The sequence below is a fragment of the Podarcis bocagei genome, assembly GCF_964188305.1.
Source record: "Podarcis bocagei genome assembly, chromosome: 2".
Lineage (NCBI taxonomy): Eukaryota > Metazoa > Chordata > Lepidosauria > Squamata > Lacertidae > Podarcis > Podarcis bocagei.
Window position 1 is genome coordinate 114,625,838 of NC_138126.1, and position 23,298 is coordinate 114,649,135.

The 23,298-nt window shown below is 45.6% G+C and overlaps 1 protein-coding gene across 2 annotated transcripts in view; it reads right to left on the reverse strand.

Moving 5' to 3' along the window:
• Positions 1-6,497, reverse strand: part of HLF (HLF transcription factor, PAR bZIP family member) — a 66,870-nt gene extending 60,373 nt beyond the window's left edge. Inside the window, exons 1-2 of one of the 2 annotated variants that reach the window (XM_081181543.1) lie at positions 5,925-6,497; positions 1,474-1,809 (exon numbers count right to left, since the gene is read on the reverse strand). In XM_081181543.1, the coding sequence (XP_081037669.1) occupies positions 1,474-1,809; positions 5,925-6,030 (442 nt within the window). In that variant the 5' untranslated portion in view covers positions 6,031-6,497. The remainder of the gene's footprint in view (positions 1-1,473; positions 1,810-5,924) is intronic. The other variant, XM_081181544.1, reaches the window with a different exon arrangement.
• Between the last annotated feature and the right edge of the window lie 16,801 nt (positions 6,498-23,298).

The window sequence follows — 23,298 nt, forward strand, 5'->3', positions numbered from 1 at the left end:
TCCAGGTTTTCAGCATTCGGGAGCCGAAACGTACGATAACGGAGGCATTCAGGAACTGCTGTATTATGTTTTTATATATGTTGGAAGCCCCCCAGTGTGGCTGATGCAACTCAGTCCAATGGGCAGGATGTTGCTATCCTTATTATTGTTATTTTATAAAGGTTACTGAGATGGCACGGGAAGTAGCTGCTGGAAAAGCAAACCTTGTTGCTAGCAGCATACAAACTGGCCACAGAAATAAACCTCCTTGAATAAACTAGAACTTTATTCCAAATTAAGTAAGTTCATGATCAGGGTATGTTGTGTGCAAGGCTTTTTTTTCCTGCTGGAACTCTTTTTCTAGAAAAATAGCACTGGTTGTGTGGAATTCACGATCAATGGGGTGGGGTGTGGGGATGTAAGACATGGGGTGGGATGAAGAAGCTCTGGGAGGGGGTTGCGCTGCCCCTTATATAATGAAGCAAGAGAACGATTTTTAGCACCTATAATGACAAGGTCCCCTGGCCAGACCCCCTCTGGCATGATTTTATATCTCCTCGCAAACATAGATAAGCATGTGACCTGGCGTGTAGCACTCTTTGCAACTGCCGCTAGGAAAATTAGAGCAAATTATATAGCCAAGATAGCCACCAACTGTAAAGGAGATGAATTTATTTGACCCTATCTGCATCAAGCTATATTCTATCTTTATCACCAAACTCTGAATATAATTGCACACTGTATTAATTAACATTATTTTTTAATATGTTAGTGGCCATGTGGTGATTTTAGCCGATACATTTTATTGTTTAATGTCTTAACCTGTATATTAAGGTACTTTTATAGCTCTGTTTAAGAGACGCGGGTGGCGATGTGGGTTAAACCACAGAGCCTAGGACTTGCCGATCAGAAGGTCGGCGGTTCAAATCCCCGCGACGGAGTGAGCTCCCGTTACTCGGTCCCAGCTCCTGCCCACCTAGCAGTTCGAAAGCACGTCAAAGTGCAAGTAGATAAATAGGTACCGCTCCGGCGGGAAGATAAACGGCGTTTCCGTGCGCTGCTCTGGTTCGCCAGAAGCGGCTTAGTCATGCTGGTCACATGACCCGGAAGCTGTACGCCGGCTCCCTTGGCCAATAAAGCGAGATGAGCGCCGCAACCCCAGAGTCGGCCACGGCTGGACCTAATGGTCAGGGGTCCCTTTACCTTTATAGCTCTGTTTAGAGTAGGTAATGTCTTGATAATATAAATGTTCTGAATTTTTGTATTAATCCATCATATTTTCTTTTAATTGTTGAATGATTCTTGTGTACATTGTGGCAGCCTTTGGCTATGTGCAATAAAACTGACTGACTGACTAGGAGGGGGTTGGTTGTTGAGGAACAACAGCCCCTAGTGTGTATGTATGCGCGTGCACACACTCACACAAAAATACACACAATCATTCTGTTTGTTTGCACTCGAGTCTCCCCAACAAATCTCCTACGGCTGATTTACCTGGCCTGACTGGACTCTGCATGCAGTTCTGAGAAACCATGGTCGGGTGGGCCGACGTGGATGCTCTGCTGCTGAGGTCCATGACGGAAGGTGATGCTGAGGTAGATTGCTGAAGAGCTGGTTGGTGCGGGCTGTGGTCATGCTGGGCCGGGCTGGGCGGAATGCCGTTCTCCGAGAGAAACTCTTCCAGGTCCATGTATTCCAACTGGAAAGTGTCGCCATCGTAGGGAAGGGTCTTGTCCCATAATGTAGGACCCAGGAAAGCGGACTGTGGGACCATAGCGTTGGTATTGTCCTCATCCAGCTTTTTCTCTTTGTCTTTTTCTTTATAAAACGCTGAAAGGGAAAGAAAGAGAAAGAGAGAGGGGACAGGGAGGGGGCGAAAAGTCAGTACGTCCACAGAGGAGTTTGTTTGTTTTGTTTCCTTGCTTTATAGGAAAACGACAACAGCAACCCTAAGAGTCGGTTCTCCTCCTGCAATTACGGCGCTCTCCGTACGGAAAGCTCTACGTTTCGGTATAGGGTTTTGAAGGGCCTGGGATAAATTATTTTCGACTCATTAAATATATGCAGGGTTTCCGCCTCTGTTTCTAATTAGCAGTTCATCTGTACACTTGGCTTTGAGCAAACATCAAGATCCAAACAACACTGTGAGGTTTCATCAGAGCGTTCGCAGCAGAAGACGGAATTGGAGGCGGGGAAAGGGGGAAGTGGGAGAGAGAGATGGTAGAATCGTAGAATCGGAAGGGACAACAAGGGTCATCTAGTCCAATCCCTTGCAATGTAGGGAGGGAGGGAGGGAGAAATTAGAACAAATATTGCCTAAAAGGACATGCTCCACAAGTTGAGAGTGTCATTTTAGAGGATGAAACTTAATTTTTGCCAATTTATTCAATGAGGGGCGGTCTTAAAATTGTGTGTGTGTGTGTGTGTGTGTGTGTAAGTCAAACCTGCTATTATTTTTGTGATTGGGCAACACTTCGCTTTGCAACTCTACATCTAATTAAAAAGCACATAACTGCTCTCGGGAAAACCAAAGAGATTTAATTTTACCTTCTGAAAATGCCAGGTAACGCTAAATGATATAATGATAATGATAAAAACTGCAAGTGCGTGACAATCCTTTTCAGTGATTTCCGTGCAATTTTACACACATTTTCCTTCCCAAGCAAAACTAGACTGTCTTCATTTCAGCAAAACATCTTCTGAATTCCCAAGTCATGTGACAACTTTTTAACACCCCTCGTTTGGGGAATCTGAAAGTTGAAAAATCCAACAGGCCCTTACTCTGCCAGCAAGTTCTCTTGCACAAAGAACACTGAGATGGATCAGAGTCTTGCAGGGTTCCAGTTTATCCCAATAGGGTCTTAACGGGAGAACTTCCGAAGAGCTGAAAGGAGAAATTTGATCCCCACCCCACTCCTCTCAAAAAACCTAATTGTCTGGCTCTGAAGAATGACCTGAATTTTTTTCTGTTTTGCAAAGTTGCGGAGCCTATAGCTCACAAGACATACCATGGTCCCATTGATCAAGACAAATAAATAGAATAGCCTCTATCGTCCACAAGAAAGCAGAGTTTACAATATACTAGAATGTCCTGGTGATTAAAAGCATGCAGCACACAGGCAGACGTGGTCTTTGATTGCAAAGATGTAAACGAGCAAACAAAAGGTTATTTAATGTGGAAGGAAATCGTGCGATTTAAATGAATCTTTCCCAACAAAAAACGGTGGTCGCTGTACTGCATAGGATGTTCCCACAAACTACACATTGATCTCTCTTGGTTTTTAACTAAACTGCTTTAGCAGCAAGAACAGAGAGCTGGAAAGACAAGGCTGAAGTCCCCCACTTCTGTATCTACCATTGTCCTGATCTATTCTGCCCCATACACCCAAAACATTTGGGTGTTGGTTTGGGGGGGGGGGTGGGCAGTTGTTGCAGCGTTTTGTTCTTCGCAGCTCACATTTGCTTGAAGCCACGAATGCATATGAACTGTTTGCCCCTTAGGACTGAGGAATACAGGCACTTTAGGACTAACAGCTGCCATAATTTAGGTTTTCACTGGGGAAGTGGCTGTGGGGAAAGGGAGACGGTCAACACACCCATTCTTTTCACTACTCAGAGTAAAGCCACTGGAGTCAGTGTAGCATAGTGGTTAGAGTATCAGACTAGGACCTGGGAGACCAGGGTTCTTGGCCATCAAATTCACTGGGTGAGCTTGGGCCAGTAACCGCCTCTCAGCCTAACTTACCTCACAGGATTGTTGTGGGGAATAAATTGGGGGGGGGCATTAACACCACCTTGAGCTTTCCCAGAGGAAAAGGTGGGATATAAATGTTATATACACACACAAACAAATATGTTCACTGCATCCACAGCTGTGTTTCAGTACAGAAAGAAGAGAGACCCAATCAAGGGTTTCCAACGTATCTTGTAGCTCAGTCTTGACTTCCACATAAACTGTGTTTAAGATTGAGATGCATAAAAAGAGATTTCCTGTCATTATGCTGGATAAAAAAGGCACTATAACAGCCCAAAGATTCAAATAAGCAGAGTTACACATCTACTCTGACATAAACTCTGTTCAATGGGGCTTACTCCCTGGTGGGTAGAGGATCCTATAGACAGGCTAGACTGCAGCCTAAATTTCTAAGGAAGTTAAGAGCCTCAAAGGACACAGTGGTCAACATATTGATCAATATACAGTGGTACCTCAGGTTACATACACTTCAGGTTACATATGTTTCAGGTTACAGACTCCGCTAACCCAGAAATAGTGCTTCAGGTTAAGAACTTTGCTTCAGGATAAGAACAGAAATTGGGCTCTGGCAGCGCGGTGGCAGCTGGAGGCCCCTTTAGCTAAAGTGGAGCTTCAGGTTAAGAACGAACCTCCAGAACGAATTAAGTACTTAACCTGAGGTACCACTGTATCTTTTTTTTTAAAAAAAAGGTTTACAGACCCATATATGTCTCTAGGATTTAGGGAAAGAGATCAGCTGTCCACAATTGACCATTTATGATTCGCCATGATCTTGGATTAATTCTGAACTTTCCTTCCAGATACGCTCCCTCTGGAAAAATCATTATAATCTCTGTGTCCTTTTCTTATTAATGAATTTCGTGGATTGCTGTGTGTCACTCACAAGACCGAATGCTACAGGTCCATGTGCACTTACTTGGGAGTAAGTCCCACTGAACGAAGTGCGACTTGCTCTAAAGGAAGCATACCTTGGATCAGCCTGCACAGGCGATACTCAAATATCACATGTGGTTATATGAAGCTGTCTAGAAAACTACAGGGAAATACTGAGCGCTGCGCAGTCTGCAACAGCTAACAAGCCCCATTGCTGTGGCTTCTAATGGAGTGTGCAATGCACCCTCTGTGTCAAAAACACCACAAACACTCACACTCTTAGAACCTACAAAAGATGTAGAATAAGTCCTTGCTAACGTATTTACAAAAACCTATTGCAGCTTCTTAGTGCAAAGAGGTATTTGGTAAGGGTTCTGTTTTGCTTACGTGCAAATCCAGAAGCATAGCTTCCTTTAGAGCAAGTCGCACTTCGTTCAGTGGGACTTGCTCCCAAGTAATAGACATTTTGTGTGCCTTCTTCTCTTTAAACTTTAATAATAATCTAACACATAAATCCATTCTCCCACGTGAGAGAAAGACTGAATTTTTTAATAGCTGTAATTCTAGGCATGCACTTCCTTGGAACTCAGGTCCATGGAAATCAAAGATTAAGACTTCCAAGAAAACCGATGGCAGGAGCTGATTGATATCTAAAAGCACTAAGACGCCAGTGCCTTAACTTCCCATTTAAATCACCTTCAGAAGTAGTGTTCCAAGTGTGCTTTACAGACAAACAAGGAGAATAATAAAAAAGCAATAAAAATAATAATCAGCTGGCTTACTCTTTAACTACACATGCCATAGTAAACAAATTAAAGTCCAACCCTATGAATGTTTCTATTACAGGAACCCCACGGTTACAGCACAAGCCTAACGCATAGACTCCGGCTGCGCAATTCTAAATACACTTCCTTGGGAGTGAGCGCCCCTAGACTCCAGCTGAGCAAAACTCAGCAGTATTTTCCTGAGAGTAAGCACGGCGCCTCTCAACAAGCAACGGAGTTCTAGGATCCGCACCCTAAAGGAAAGCGCTCCGGCTCCTGCCCGGGGCGCCCGGCGGACGCACCGCGCTCTGCATTGATGCGCAAACTTAAATGTGGGCTTTTGCGCGCTTGCACGAAATGCGCTTTTGCGCGCTGCTGCTGCTGCTTAGCCAGAAGGCAGTCTTTTAAATATCTTTGCGCTCCGTACCGTGTGTGTGTTTATATATTGGTCCAGAGGAGAGGAGAGGAAGAAGCAAGCGGGATAAAGCGGGGGGCACCCCAAAACCACTACCCCAGCCTTTATTTCCCTTGCCCCCGCTCCCCATTTCTCTCACCGTCTTCATGCTGCAACGGTAGCTTGAGCGGGTTTTCCAGCAGAGATTTCAGCACCCCGTAGGTTGGAGGTAGGAAAGTTGGATTCAGAGGCAGAGGTCGAGCCATGGTCCAGATCTCTCTTTCTCGCTGCCCCCAAATTATTCTTTTTCAAACCAAGAATAAGAAAAAGGAGGGAGGACAGGAGGGCGGGCGTGGGTGGGAAACCCCAAATTAGGAGGTAAAAGGAAGAGAATGGGAGGGAAGGGGGGAAGGAAAAAAACCCACCCCACTGCTAATAATTTTTCTGAAAAATAAAAATAAAAACCATCAAGGGCTCCTCCTTTTGGCGAAGTTCTAGCCGGCTCCAGACGCTCCGAGGAAATGGGGACGTCCTTTTGCTCGCTTGATCCCCTTTCGCATCAACAACAACAGAGGCAGCAGGAGGAGGGGAGTACAGGGGGTGGGGGGAGAGAAAGAGGAAAGAAAAGAAAGAAAAGGAGAGAGGCAACCCTGACAGCCAGGCAGCCAGGCAGCCAACCAACCAAGCTCGCTCGCTCCGCCCAGACCGGGGAGCTGCCGGGGGCCGCCTGCGCCGCGCTCAGAGCAGTTGGCTGTCCATGTGCGGACGCCGACGAGCGTGACGCCCAGGGAGGCGGGGTAAGGGAGGGGCCGGACAGATCGCCGCCCCCGGCCCGCAATCGGATCCCGCTTATACGCCGCCGCCGCCACCACCCCGGTTGTTCTTCTCGGGCGCTTTTCTCCTCTTCTGCGCCGGAGAAGCGGCGGGAGAAAGGATGGGCGAGAAAGGACTTTTAAAGGCATGGGGGGGGAGGGCACCGGGGAGAAGCTGCAGCTGCAGCTGCATCCAGAGGAAAAGAAAGGATGGGGAAGGGAAAGGTTACATTCGTTCCGGAGCGCCTGTTTTCCAAGATGCACTTCTGGAAACAGAGAACTGCAGAGTTGGGAGGGAAGCCTGAGCAGTGCTTCCCAAACGCGGGTCTCCAGCTGTTGTTGTTTTTTGGACTACAGTTCCCATCAACCCTGACCACTGGTCCTGCTAGCTAGGGATGGTTGGAGTTGCAGTCTAAAAACAGCTGGAGACCCAAATTTGGGAAACGCTTAGTTCTAATCCAACTCCCTGCAATGCAGGAATATGCAAGGATCGAACCTGGAGCCTTGGGGTTATCAGCACCATGCTCTAACCAACTGAGCTATGCAAGCTTTCAAACTTGGTTGCCCTGTGACAGCTCCATTTAAAAAACGAAAAAATAAAAACCGTGTGAGAACAAAACCATTTGCCATATGAGCATGAATGAATTTGCGGCAGATACAACTGCAGTTTAAAAGAGACAGCGTCAAGAAGGCCGTTCAAAAGTTGGCGTCCTCAGGGCAAGTTCTTGCCCGAGGGGAAAGAATGGTTAGCCATCCTTGTATTTGTTTGCTTGCTTCTTTGGTTCACAGGGCGATTCACAGAAAGAGTCTTGGGAGACTGCAGTGGGCTATTCTTCCTGGCGCATGCCCCCTCCCACAACTCGCTGGCAAAGTGCTGGTTCCCTTGGTCTGTACAGTGACGCCGATCCCACCAACATTTCTCCAGTGAAAACTTTGTTTAGTCGTCTTAGTCGTGTTCGACTCTCCGTGACCCCATGAACCAGAGCATGCCTTGGAAACTCTCCCTTTCTTCTCAAAGCTTCTCCTTTTTCATGTCCACGGAGTTTCCTTTTATACAGAACAACAAACCCCTGTGTTGCAAACAGCGGCGTAGCGTGGGTTGTCAGCACCTGGGGCAAGGCAAGTAATTTGCGCCCCCTAACCTGGGGCAAGGCAAGTAATTTGTGCCCCCTAACCCCTAACCTGCCGCGTCAGGTGATCTGAGGCGAGTTGCCGCTGGCGCTGCCGCCCAAACGACGCCGCTTGCCTGGAGGAGGAGGAGGGCAGAGAGGCGAGGAAAATGCAACATGGCCCAGCAGCTGCAGCAGCAGCGGCGGTGGCGGCGGGGCTGTGAGGAGGGGCTGCCTGGCGCGCCCTCCGCAGCCCTGACGCGCGGGGACCGCGGCGAGCGCTGAGAGCCGCTGCCAGCTCGTCGGTTCCGCGAGACATGGGGCTCTGCTACAGCCTGCGCCCGAGGCTCTTCGGCGACTCCGGAGGCAGCGAGCGCGCCCCCCCAGATGTTGCGCCCGGTGCGGCCGGCCCCCCTTGCACCCCCCACGCTACGCCACTGGTTGCAAACTAAACACAACAAACAATACAAGCAACGTGAAGACCAGTATACTAGATAGCACTGCAATCCTTATTGTATGATGTACATGATTTAGTACAACAAAAACACAATATGTACACTTGTAAATTCTCTAATATAGTTGAAATCAAATGAACACACGTCTGTCAATCTTTGAAAGTCGGTAGAAGTATAATAAATCTATGGTTGAAACAAAGTAATAGAAACAGAGTTTTCTTGGCAAAATACTGGAGTGGTTTGTCAGTTCCTTCTCCAGGTGGATCACATTTAGTCTAAACTTTTGGCTATGACCTATCCGTCTTGGGTGGCCCTGCACAGCATAGCTCAGAGCTTCTCTGAGTTATTCAAGCCCCTTCGCCACAACAAGGCAGTGATTCATGAAGGGGCTGATGAAAATAGGGGTGTCCTATTCAACAACAACAACAATTTTACTATTTATATCTCTCCCATCTGACTGGGTTGCCCCAGCCACTCTGAACAGCTTCCAACATATATGAAAACATAGCAAAACATTAAACTTAAAAAACCCCAACAACTTCCCTATACAGGACTGCCTTCAGAGGTCTCCTAAAGGTTATACTTATCTCCTTGGCTTGGGGTACACATAACTCCATACTCCATACATTTTTCTGATGAAAATAGGGATGTCCTAAGGAAAAATAGGACATTCTGGGATCAAAACAGAAACCGGGACGGCTTCTGTAAATCTGAGACTGTCCTTGAAAAATAGGGACACTTGGAGGGTTTGTGATACAAAAACATTGTGGGTCATGCAGATGGAGGTGTCATGGTCTTTTTCTAGCTGCCTGGTTTGTTCCAAAAAGTGTCCCAGGTTCCGTCACATCATAAGTTGTTCTGCCATTGCCGCATCTTGATTGACGCCTTCCACTCATGTGCAACAAAGGGTCAATGTGCAAAATCGTGATTGATGGGTGACAGTTTCCAGGGACGCTGTGGGAACATTTGTTGGTATTACCACATTAGCTTTGATTTCTGAGCTGTGGGTTCTGCCGTTGGTCGTGCATCGATGGAATCACACCTGTGTTGTACCAGTGCTAGCAGGGGCATAATATCATCCATCAGCTTCGCAGGACCACAGGATCAGTCTTAAGGATCATCTCTTAAAGATTTAGGGGGCCTTCTTCAGCTGCAGACTTAATACAGCTACTGTGCTACAGTGTTTTTCCTGTGCATATCAAAAATCTCAAGATTTAAAAGTATGCAGCAGGTATTTTAGAGACAGATGATGATTGCCGGTGCTAATGATACTCAGAGTAGAACTGCTTAATTGAATGGACTCAGCCTGGATAGCTCAGTTGGTTAGCACGTGTTGCTTCTAACACCAAGGTTGCAGGTTCAATTCCTGTATGGGACAGCTGCATAGGTTGGACTAGATAATTCTCAATGTGCCTTCCAACTCTATGATTCTAATTTTATTGAGCTCAACCAGTCCGTTCTGACTATGACTTGATTGTATATCACCTGGAAAAAATGCCTCCTAATAATGCTGAAAATAATTACAGAGAGGCTATTAAAGAGGCTTGATCATGGATCCATCATGGATTTCTATGGAGAGTTTCAGAGCATAACATGGGCACAGTGTGTTAAAAGCCATCCCACTCAGGAAGGACCACTAGATTAAAGATTTGGACACATCCATGCTATGCAAAAATTACTAGTTACTGGACACTTAAGTACATAAATACAGGGCAATTGACACCAGCAAGGGGGAATGGCTGGCACTGCTGCATGGGGAGATATGGTACATAATGAATTCCTATTTGATATGCACATAAATAAAGATGGAATGAAGCCTTTGAGAGGTTTAGGGTTAAGGGAGAAAGAAGGTAAACAGAAATATAAGCTCCAGGAGGAAAGGAGAATCTGAGAAGTGCTGATAAACAATATTAATCTGAGATTAGTCTTAGAAAAAGAATCCCTTGAGAAGGGAGCGCAGGACAATTCGAACTTTTAAACGTATATTTTCAGCCCAAAGCAACAAACACACAGCACAATGTTATTAGATGAAATGTGATATTCTGCTGGACAGGAAAACCAAACGGACCTGTCTCCTTGTTAGATTGCGATACAAACTGTTGGTTCCTGTGAACCAGAAGAATCTAATCACTAGCACAAAAGGGTAGAAAGTGACCTGTTTATTAACCATATAGGTATTCAACAGGAGCCACTCAAAGTTCCACCTCCACCACATGCATCACACCATAGCTGAGATGTTCTGAGTGTCAGGGAATCACTGCCACAAAGCAAAGTGTTGTTGTGCAAATCACCCAAGCATTCTCTCTGTCTGGAGTCTGGAGCCTACACTCAGAGCATGGCCTGCAGGGATTTGATGCAGCAACCCTGCATGGATCAGAGACAACCAGGGACCCCAAATAACAATGAATTATTATCATTACTCTGGGCAGCCCCCAACAAAATATTCAAAACTGAGTTCCATGGAAGAAACAAATAATATGAATGTAATAAACAACCATCCAAATCCACTCTCAGGTCTGATTAGGGATGGTGAGGGGAGGAGAAAAACATGATTTAGCTTGCATTGAAAGACAAATCTACCTATTTCGGACTTTCCAAAATTTGCAGTTTCCAAAGCAATTAAGTGAATTGAAACACACCCATCCATCAAAATTTGCATTTCTCCCAATTTGGCAATGCGTTTCTCCAGCCCAAGCAATGTGCACATATTTTTGTATATTGGTGAAACCAATATACAAAAGATGTGTTATACTGGGGAACACCGCTTTGCAAATGTGTGTCAACGAAGCAAAATTGCACACAAAAATGTGTATGTTAGGAGAAAGTCACACTAAAACTATGGTGAATTTTCGTGAGGAATCTTATAAATAATAATCCCAAACTGATGTGAAAATTTGAAGAACTGAATTTAAGACTGGAAAAATGAGGAATCGAGAGAACCCAAAATTCACACTTTAACCCACCTCTCATTCTCTCACGTATGAAAATTTGGGTCTGCACGTTTCATGTTGGGTTGTAAATTTGCCAGAGTCATGTTGGTAAAGGGACCCCTGACCATAGCTGTCAACTTTCCCCTTTTCTTGCGAGGAAGCCTATTTGGAATAAGGGAATTTCCCTTTAAAAAAGGGAAATGTTGACAGCTATGCCCCTGACCGTTAGGTCCAGTCGTGGACAACTCTGGGGTTGCAGCGCTCATCTCGCTTTATTGGCCGAGGGAGCTGGAGTACAGCTTCCGGGTCATGTGGCCAGCATGACTAAGCTGCTTCTGGTGAACCAGAGCAGCACATGGAAACGCCGTTTACCTTCCCGCCAGAGCGGTACCTATTTATCTACTTGCACTTTGTCGTGCTTTCGAACTGCTAGGTTGGCAGGAGCAGGGACTGAGCAATGGGAGCTCACCCCATCATGGGGATTCGAACCGCCGACCTTCTGATCGGCAAGCCCTAGGCTCTGTGGTTTAACCCACAGTGCCACCTGCATCATGTTGGTATTCAGCACCTAATTTCACCACCCATTATCGGCTCCCGAGGAAGTGAAGCAAAAACCACCTAGCAGCACCCATTCGTGCAATGGGCTGTCATCATTCTGCATCTAAAGGACTGCACTTTGATTGGAGATGGCCGGGGGGGACACTACTGCTGACATGCAGGATCATAGCAAAGGAATCACTCAGCTGTACCACTACATGGCAGAGAGATTATCAACTTCCTAGGTAAAAATCAACCAGTGTTCCTTTTACTGCTGTTACTTTCTTCAGAGGAACTCAGCGCGTTTGAATGTCAGGTTCAAGGAGTGCGTTGGAGGAAGCTGTTACCCACTTTATTACTAACCAATTAACAATTATTGTGATGGATGATGGGGGGTGGGAATATGTGTGCTTGCGGTCCACCGTGGAAATCCTTCCCAATAAAGGCTGGGTCACCCACTGGGCCTGGGATAGCTCAGTCGGTAGAGCACAAGACTCTTAATTGCAGGGTTGTGGGTTCAAATCCCATGCTGGGCAAAAGATTCTTAGCATTGCATGGGGTTGGACTAGATGACCCCTGTGGTTCCTTCCAACTCTATACCAGGGGTCAGCAAACTTTTTCAGAAGGGGGCTGGTCCACTGTCCCTCAGACCTTGTGGGGGATTATATTTTGAAGGGGGGGTATGAACAATTTCCTATGCTCCACAAATAGCCCAGAGATGCATTTTAAATAAAAGCACACATTCTACTTACGTAAAAGCATGTTGATTCCCGGAGCATCCGCAGGCTGGATTTAGATGGCAATAGGGCCAGATCTGGCCCCCAGGCCTTAGTTTGCCTACCCATGCTCTATACTGTGCATTATGCACAGAATGCAAGGGAATTATAGCTTTAGCAACTGCCCAGCATCATTGCTAGAGATGCGGGTGGCGCTGTGGGTTAAACCACAGAGCCTAGGACTTGCCGATCAGTTCGAATCCCAGTGACAGGGTGAGCTCCCATTGCTCGGTCCTAGCTCCTGCCAACCTAGCAGTTCGAAAGCACATCAAAGTGCAAGTAGATAAATAGGTACTGCTCTGGTGGGAAGGTAAACGGTGTTTCCATGTGCTGCTCTGGTTTGCCAGAAGTGGCTTAGTCATTCTGGCTACATGACCCGGAAGCTGTATGCCGGCTCCCTCGGCCAATAAAGTGAGATGAGCGCTGAAACCCCAGAGTCTGTCACGACTGGACCTAATTGTCAGGGGTCCCTTTACCTTTACCAGCATCATTGCTAACTACATTTCCCAGGTCCCGTTTTTGGAACTTTCACTATACAGTACTTATCAGCCATTGTTATGGGTGTTCACCACTGGAAGCATGAAATTTAAAAATGGAAATGAAGAGCAGTGGTTAGATCAGCTTTTGCCAACCTGGTTCCGTCCGGGAGTTTTGGACTGCAACTTTCAGTCAGCCCCAGGCAGCATGGACCATGGGCAAGGCAGCATAACAGTCAAGGAACGCTGCTGCTCTATCCTTTCTTAGTCTGCACAGGAAAATTGCAATTTGCTCTTTTCCAAAAGCTCTGTCGGCGCACGCATTTCGCAGCTAAGTCACAAGGCCGGCAACTTCTACTATTTTATTTCGAACCATGTTATTTTTAGAAAGCTACTTAAAGCCTAAAAACAGAGACTCGTAGCAGAACCAAAGGAATTTCAGACTTCACGTTAAAAATCCGAGCGCGCTGTTTTTAGAGCTGAACACCTGGGCTGTCTCAAAATTACACTTGGAGGTTAGAAACTGGACCATCTGTTGACATTCCTTGACCTCTAAACCATCCTCAGCCCCGTTCTCCAAATTCTGAGCAAGCCGTACATAGTGGTGCTGTTACAGGATTTCACGTTGCGATCAACGCGGGGAGTGCTTTTGTTTTAATGGCGTGTTTTTGTTTATTTAAATGAGATCACTGGGATGTACCTGGGGAAGGCCCATGACTCAGTGTCACAGCATCTGCCTTTGTATATACAGTGGTACCTCGGGTTACATACACTTCAGGTTACATATGCTTCAGGTTACACACTCCGCTAACCCAGAAATAGTGCTACAGGTTAAGAACTTTGCTTCAGGATGAGAACAGAAATCAGACTCCGGCGGCGCGGCGGCAGCAGGAGGCCCCATTAGCTAAAGTAGTGCTTCAGGTTAAGAACAGTTTCAGGTTAAGAACAGACCTCCGGGACGAATTAAGTTCTTAACCTGAGGTACCACTGTATATGGATATGTATTTGGTATTGCTATAAATTCATATTTGTGAAATCAAATAAAAATGATTTCAAAAAAAGAAGAAGGAAACACTGGCAGAGACCAATTTATTCCAAAAACAAATAAGTTACATGACTCTAGGAAATGAACTTAGGAGGAACAAGGTTTATGATGAGGACGACGATGACGTGAAAGCTGTTGGTCCTTTCATTATAACTGCAAAGCCTTTTTTTTTTTTTTAACAGAACAGGTTGTGTCCCGGCAAATTACAGCAGAGCAATTCAGGCAGGAGGAACCGTGTGCGGAACATGTGACGATTTACCGTGGAAGAGCAGCCAGTACTTTTACATGGTCATCTGAATCCCGTTGCTAGGCAACGGGGATAACTTGCTCGACGTCAGGCCCCGTTCAGATACAGTAGATAAGCACAGGGTGCTATGCCCACACTACTCATGAAACCTCTTTTGCTAAGCAATATTTATGGGGGGGGGGGGCGATGCGCATAAAGGAGCATGTTTGTGGAATCAAAGCTATCCTATGCTGCCAATAAAGCATGCTGTTTGCAAGTGCTAATTAAAAGTGGAAACCATTCCTGCTTCAGCTTGTTGTTGTTTAGTCATTTAGTCGTGTCTGACTTGTCATGACCCCCTGGACCAGAGCACGCCAGGCACTCCTGTCTTCCACTGCCTCCCACAGATTGGTCAAACTCATGTTAGTAGCTTCAAGAACACTGTCCAACCATCTCGTCCTCTGTCGTCCCCTTCTCCTTGTGCCCTCCATCTTTCCCAACATCAGGGTCTTTTCCAGGGAGTCTTCTCTTCTCATGAGGTGGCCAAAGTATTGGAGCCTCAACTTCAGGATCTGTCCTTCCAGTGAGCACTCAGGGCTGATTTCCTTCAGAATGGATAGGTTTGTTCTTCTTGCAGTCCATGGGACTCTCAAGAGTCTCCTCCAGCACCACAATTCAAAAGCATCAATTCTTCAGTAATCAGCCTTTTTTATGGTCCAGCTCTCACTTCCATACATCACTACTGGGAAAACCATAGCTTTAACCATACGGACCTTTGTCAGCAAGGTGATGTCTCTGCTTTTTAAGATACTGTCTAGGTTTGTCATTGATTTTCTCCTAAGAAGCAGGCGTCTTCAGCTACTTTACCGTTACAGTGGTACCTCAGGTTAAGTACTTAATTCGGTCTGGAGGTCCGTTCTTAACCTGAAACTGTTCTTAACCTGAAGCACCACTTTAGCTAATGGGGCCTCCTGCTGCTGCCACACCGCAGGAGCACAATTTCTGTTCTCATCCTGAAGCAAAGTTCTTAACCCGAGGTAATATTTCTGGGTTAGCGGAGTCTGTAACCTGAAGCGTATGTAACCTGAAGCATATGTAACCTGAGGTACCACTGTATTTGGCTTGTTTCGTATGACTGTAGGTAGAATTCAATTTGCAGCTCATGCCGGCTTTCTTTGCATCCGGCATTAAGCATTCGTTTGGCCAACCAATCATACGAATGAGCACAGATTGCTGACAGGCACATGCCAACATCCACCACCCCCCTCCCCTGCAATTCAGAGATGAGGAAAGTTCAACTATTGATTTCTGCCTGTCATGTCACTATTCAAAATACAGAAGCTTGTCCAGGGAAAAGAAGAAAAAAGCTGGCATCCTAGTGACAAGCCGTGTGGCATTTCCTTACGCTGCTGACGATTGGTGATCTGCGCTTGAAACAAATCGAGTGACACTAAACACCGTTTTCAGTACATATCTGAAACATAACACCCCCCAAGAATGGTTTGAGTGGAAATAAACTCAGTTTGCCACGGTACAAGGCAAGCCATTCATGCACTTGGTTGGGGAATGTGCAATTTCGACACGTTCTCTAACAAGTAAAACAGATGGCCAGGGAATATGTTTAAAATTATGAGCGGCTCTATAGAATCATAGAATTGTAGAATTGAAAGGGATCATAAGGCAAGAATCTTTTGCTCAATGTGGGGCAGCATCCTCTGCCTTGTGAACCATGGTTTGTGTGTGGGCTGGTTCTGGCTACTCACATAACCCAGAGAGGGCACTGTAAATGTGCTCCAGATATATCCCATGTCTGAGTTATGGCATTAAAAAAATAAGTTTGGTGGGTCTGAGCCCCTGTGAGTTCTGATTCAAGTTGAACTCTGGATGCTCTTCCTCTCTCCCTCTCCCTCTCCCCCTCCCTCTCTCTCCCTCTCCCCATGTGTGCTTGCAGTGGGGAGTGCTTACCAGGAGGACAAGGCAGCCAGAATTGTGAATGACAAGTTGCTGCTCTTCTAGACACCCTGAATCTGCATAGGTAGAAAGCTATGTAAGAACGTGCTGGAGCTTGCTTTCCCCTCCTTCCTCCCATTCCTTTTCCCCTCTCATGACATGTCTCTATTTCAGTTCTTCAGTTCTCTATGTTTTTTAGCAGTTCTTGTTCTTAACTGTAAGTTGCCTTGAGTACCATCAGGCTATGGTATGTATAAACAAACAAACAAATATTATTTGTACCACACCCTAATAATATCAATATCAATTTTAGTATCCTGTCCATCTGACTGGGTGGCATTTAGCATATATAATACATGCATGCATGCATGCATACATACATACATAACAAAACATTATACAGTAAAAGGCTTCCCTATACAGTGGTACCTCAGGTTACAGACGCTTCAGGTTACATACTCCGCTAAGTCAGAAATATTATCTCGGGTTAAGAACTTTGCTTCAGGATGAGAACAGAAATCGTGCAGCGGCAGCGCAGTGGCAGCAGGAGGCCCCATTAGCTAAAGTGAGGCTTCAGGTTAAGAACAATTTCAGGTTAAAAACAGACCTCCAGAACGAATTAAGTTCTTAACCCGAGGCACCACTGTACAGGGCTGCCTTCAGATGTCGCCTAAAGGTTATATAGTTACTCATCTCCTTGATATCTGATGGGAGGGTGTTCCACAGGGAGGGGGCCACTACTGAGAAGGCCCCCTGCCTAGTTCCCTGTAGCATCACTTCTTGCAGTGATGAAACCTCCACATCAGTTTGTATTGATTAACAAGTAGATTCAAAACTCATTTTTATACATTATTGCCACACATTCTTGTTACATTTTTATTGATGGACTGATTTGCCAGCCAAGATTGTGAGGTAGCACAGGTCATGTTCCACCTATGGGGGTGAGGAGGGGCAGATTTTCCTGATGCTCATGCACAAAGAGACTTTCACACGCCAAACTGGCTCTGTTCTGACAATGTGCTGGCCAAGCAGTATTTTTTTTCAGACACCCTGGCAGAAAACTGATGGATGGGGAGACTCTTAACGGTGAAGAGCAATTTGAGAGACCTACAAAATTCATATGAATAGGTAAAGGTAAAGGGACCTCTGACCATTAGGTCCAGTCATGGCCGACTCTGGGGTTGCGGTGCTCATCTCGCTTTACTGGCCAAGGGAGCTGGCGTACAGCTTCTGGGTCATGTGGCCAGCATGACTAAGCCGCTTCTGGCGAACCAAAGCAGCGCACGGAAACGCCGTTTACCTTCCCGCTGCAGCGGTACCTATTTATCTACTTGCACTTTGACGTGCTTTCGAACTGCTAGGCTGGCAGGAGCAGGGACAAGCAATGGGAGCTCACCCCGTCGAGGGGATTCAAACCGCCGACCTTCTGATCGGCAAGTCCTAGGCTCTGTGGTTTAACCCACAGCGCCACCCATGTCCCTTGTTCATATGAATAGCCGGCAGTGAATTAGATCTGGCAGTCCCCCTGTAACAGGGACCTGTCAGATGCTCCTGGGGAGCTCAGAAGCAGAGCAAGATGAAATGGTTTCTTCCACCACCCCTCTGCTGAGGGATAAACTGCTGCTGAAGATGGAGGCTCCATTGGTTGTCACTGGAAAGAATCCACCTCTCTTCTTCATAGCACAGACTGAGGTCAAGACAGGAGCCAAAATAAGATGTCCTCCTCCTCCACCCATTCTTCATAACCCAATAAAGATCTTAATTTGTTTCTTTAAAAGAAAAACAACAGGGGAAGCTCTTTGGCCACCAGTGGGTCCAGCACCTACATTAGAATATCCTCCAAGATCAACCAGCATACGATTGCAGACTAAAAGTATTTTCTGCAGACAGTGCAGTATCTTTTGGGGGGAGGTCCATTAAATTTTGTTAAAGGGGACTTGGAGGGTTTGTTTTTTGGCTTGTCAGAGGGGAAGCAGGATCTGTACAAAGTGGTTCTTCAGTGATGTGGTTCTTCGGTGATGCAGTCACTGAAATAAATTTAAAAGTGCCTTGGACAAGCATCTTCTAAAAGCAAAAGAAATGTCTCTAAGCTTACCATGAGCTAGCACCAGGGTGGGGTGATAAGGAAAAGAGAGCAAATACCACAGTGGAGGGAGGGTGAAGAGAGAGTTTTTATTGTGACTAACAGGTCAAGCTTGTAATCAAACTGTTTGCAGTTTAGGAAGTTTTTGTTTTGTTTTGTTTTGTTTTACCCAGGGGCACCTCTTTCATGTCTGCAGTTTTCAGACTTGCAAAATGCTTGGGGAGATTAAGTTCTTCATTTTCACACACCTTAAAACTCTAACAGCTGCCCTCGTGGGAAATTACTGCAGCTCTTTCTCACGAAATTTGGCAAGATTTGTGACCTCAGAAGACCAACCTTGCCTGGAAATTTCACCAATTCTGCAGCAAATATTAAAAAGCTATAGACATCTCATTAAGAAAGTGTGCTTGCACGAAGCCCCTGAAACTATTTACCTGTAATTTGCCAGGCTCTATTCACTCTGAGAATGCCTGCAAATTTCATCCACTTCTGCCAAAGGAAAAACCAGCAGCTGTTTTTCAAATTTCCCTGTAGTAAATTGTGGGAGCGGCGAAAATGAAGCAGACTCAGAAAGAACTCATGCCAAACTAGGCAGCCTACAAAACACCTTGACACCAAGGTGTTTTCCAAAGCACTGGATCAGAGTCTGAACAAAATCTTGTGACTGGTGCACACACCCAGTTTTTAATTCTGCTGCTGAACAATTTGTGGTAGTTTTACTCCTGCTCCCTTTTAAAGGTTGATTTGTTATGCATTACAACTGTTTGTATCCATTAAGGTTTTTATGCTGTTTTCTGTTGGCCTGTTGCTTTTATTGAATGCTACTTCAAGTGCCATTAGGCAGAGAGGTCACCTACGCCTGAAAGTAACAAAGCACAATATTTTCAAGGACGAATAATATTCTACACAATATATCGTGATTTTGTTTAGCATGTACATTGTAAAAATAGCAAACTATGGACTTGTGCCAGTGAGTCTAATTTACAGATGGACTGTGATACAGTGTCCTGAGTCAGGCATACCCCAAGGTAAGTCCCAATAGTGTACACAGTCCCATGGGCAATGCTTGAGAGGAGTCCAGTGGTCAAATACATGTTCAGGTCTAATGCAACGAGAAAGATTCAAAGTCAAACTGTAAGGCCAGGTACCCATTTTTGAAGAAGCTCCAGGGTTAGAATTCTAGGTTGAAATCCTAAACGGCCTCAGCCCACTATACCTGAAGGAGCGTCTCCACCTCCATCGTTCTGCCCAGACACTGAGGTCCAGCTCTGAGGGCCTTCTGGTGGTTCTCTCACTGCAAGAAGTGAGGTTACAGGGAAACAGGCAGAGGGCCTTCTCAGTAGTGGCGCCCGCCCTGTGGAACACCCTCCCACCAGATGTCAAGGAAATAAACAACTATCTGACTTTTAGAAGACATCTCAAGGCAGCCCTGTACAGGGAAGTTGTTAATGTTTGGGAAGACACAAGATTTACCCACTCTGGAAGAATGGCAGATGAAGGTGATCGACTACATGGAATTGGCAGAAATGACTGGCAGAATCCGAGACCAGGGAGAAGAGTTGGTGAAAGAAGACTGGAAGAAATTTAAAGACTACTTACAGAAATATTGTAAAATTAATGAATGTTAGAAGGATGTTGGATAGAAACTAAGGGGTTTCCAGCTGTAATGCTTTAGGAGATACGAAAAAAAGGTTTGCAAATGGGTAAAAGCTTAATGGTAAGGATTTGCTGAACTAACAAATTGAAGTGGAATACAAAGAAGGGAGGTATGAGGAGGTCTGGGGAAATAAGCGTAAGGAAGATATGTTATGGAAAATTATTTGTTTTTTAACTGTTTTTATGTTGTATTTAGTATTTTGTTTCTTTTTATTTTTTATTGTTATATTTTAAAAAACTTTAATAAATATCTTTTTTTAAAAAAGTTGTTAATGTTTGAAGTTTGTGTTTTTAATATTCTGTTGGGAGCTGCCCAGAGTGGCTGGGGAAATCCAGCCAGACGGGCGGAGTATAAATAAATAAATTATTATTATTATTCTATAAAATCACAGTCCAGTTGAGTTCATCATTACGCCCCATCAACAGTGAGAGTTGAGCAGAGAGTTTGACCATGTCGAACCGATAGAAACACACAGCAGTCTTCCCCTATTACAGGCAGAAATCCTGGTGTTATTAGTCACAGCCTGACTTTGTCACTGGTGGCCTTGAATTGCTTTCAACACACTAAGCTACCTTCTACTGAGTCAGCGCATAGGACGATCTAGGTCAGGCTTGTTTACTGCAGCTCGCAGTGCCTCTCCAAGGTTTCAGGAAAGAGTCTCTCCCAGACTACCTGGAGATGCTGAAGACAGAGCCGCTCACCTTCTGCATGCCCTACCGCTGAGCTGCTCCAGAATTTTTAATTGTTGCTTTGCTTCCTCTGCTTGGTTTGTGGCAAAGGAAACACACAAATGAACCCTCATGAGCAGAGAGCAAAATAACTGTTGAATGAACTGTCTCCTCCTCCTCTCTCCCTCCCTCCCTCCTTTACCCCTGCTCCGCCTGTGCTTAGAGGAGCAATTGAATGTGGGAGAGGCAAGTTTGGAGCTGTTCCCGGGCCAATGGCAAGAGTGGCTCCTGGCATAGTTCCAAGCTGCATTCCTGTTCTCAGAAAAATAGGTGTTGTTAGTCATCACTTAAGTGCCCGTGGACTGAAAGATTAATAGGGTGTCTCCACCCCCATACTCTCCCTGCCTTGCCAAAGTTTACGGTCGGGCTTGAGGCAACAGCAACATGAGTGCATGTACTTTCATGGGCGACTGACCTTGTTTGAACTGTGCAAGAGTTATGATGCAGAGAGTAACTCCCTTTTCAGAGCAGCGCTTCGGAGGTGGGCAGGGAGCCCAACAGCCACCCTGCCAGAGGAGCAAAAGTGGAGTAAGGACATGGATTACCGTATTTTTCGCTCTATAAGATGCACCAGACCATAAGACGCACCGTGTTTTTGGAAGAGGAAAACAAGAGAAAAAAATATTCTGAATCCCAGAAGCCAGGACAGCCAGCGGGATCACAGCATTCCGGGTCATGTGGCCAGAATGACTAAACTGCTTCTTGTGCAACGGTTACCATGACGGAAGCCAGAGCGCACAGAAATGCTGTTTACCTTCCCGCTGCAGTGGTACCTATTTATCTACTTGCACCGGTGTGCTTTCGAACTGCTAGGTTGAAAGGAGCTGGGACAGAGCAATGGGAGCTCACCCTGTCGCGGGGATTCAAACTGCCGACCTTCTAATCGGCAAGCCCAAGAGGCTCAGTGGTTTAGACCACAGCGCCACCCGCATCCCTTTCCCAGGAACTGTAGTTTACCCCTCACAGAGCTACGTTGCCCAGCACGCTAAGAAAACTACAGTTCCCAGCATCCTTTGGGGAAAGCCATGTGCTTCAATGTGGCAACAATTCTCATTTGGCATCTGCTAGCTACAACGGATACATTGGATATGTGTTGTGCAGCAGCATGGCATGGGTTGCCAGTGTCTGGGGTGGGCAAGCCACTGATGCTGCCAGAGCACCCCTCCCCTCCGGAGCCAAGAATGGCTGTGCTGCACCTTGCCTGCCTTCCTCTGTCCGTGGGCCTGAGCTGCTCTGCACAGCAAGATGAGCACAAGGTCCAAATCAGGGATTCTGTTTGCAGCAATGCTAACACACCCCAGCTTTGGACTCTGCTGAGTCTAGGGACTTGGACATAAGCCCTTTGAAACATACCTGGGCTCCTCCTATGCTATTTTGATACAAGGATGGGGCATAATGATTTTCTTTTAGAGGGGAGCTGGCCTTGTTTGCTTCTCTGGGTGAGATGCTTTTCTCGGTTCGCCTCCATCCCATCAGGATTCGCACTCAGACCAGAGATATCAGCACTGAGCACGACACAAAAATGTGCAACAGAGAAATGTGTTAGAGAACATGTTGTTTTGGTAGGCATAGGAAATCAAGCTGTAGTCTCCCTCCTGATCCATTTATGAAGGCTGTTCCTAAACCTTATCAAAGGCAGAAATAGAAGACTTTTTACGTGGCTGCTTGCCAACATTACTAATCAGGTTTTTAATTAGGGTTTTTTAAATTAAAAAATGAGGCCTAATTTAAGTCCAATTAACCGTGTACAAAGCAAACATTCTATGCCACGAAGAGAAGTGATTATATTTTCTGCTAATTATATAGAATTTACATGTGTATCTGTTTCCTAGAGGAAATGTCAGCTAGAAGCTTGATATGCTCACTTTTAATTTACTGTACTCAGACATCTTGCTTGATCTGCTCCAAAGAATGTTGCCTTTAGCAATGTGGATCTACATTGTTGTTGTTTTGATTACATCTGTAAAGTGGTCACACATGCCATATTTCAGTGTCACCCCTACAAACCTCTGATACCAGAAGTACGCATTTCCCTGCTCCCTGCAATAAAATTGGAGGCATGCTTCGCTCTTAAGCCTGAAGATGGTTCCAGTGGGAACATAAGAATTAGCTGCTCTAAGAGGTGCTCAGCTTCTTGTATTTTCTAAATGAGTTGGTGTTCTGAATGTGTGACCCCTGATTTGGAAGGAGGGGAGCCCAGAGCAGAAATTTATGCAGAGTAGGTAATTTGGGCTGAAGCCCTGCATCAAAACAGTGTTTCAGTGATTCACTTAAAACCTAAGGTGTAGGTGCACCAAGCCAAGATGGGGAGACTGTGGCCCTCCAAATGTTGTTTGATGATGTTGCCCTTGACTGTTGGCTATGCTGGCTGGGTTTGATGGGAGTTGGTGCACAGCAACATCTGAAGGTCTTCAGGTTCCCCATCCCTGTTGATGCAAGGAAAAAAATAGGTCTAAAAGGAGAATTCTCTGGAGACCTAGATCCAGGTTTGGGGCACACACCCTTTGTTGATATTTAAAATCTCCTGGCAGAGATTTAAAATCACAAAACACACAACAAAGCAAAGCATGGAAATCTAGGCTGTTAGATCTTTAAAATATGCCCACGTGAGTACCAAAACTCCCCTCTTCCCTTAGCATAGAAAAAGACCACACGTTTGGTTTACTTACAAAACCTCCAAAGGTCCGATGCATGTGCTTTCTCATACAGCATTCAGAAAAAGTTGCACAGGCAGGAAAACTTAGTTCAGT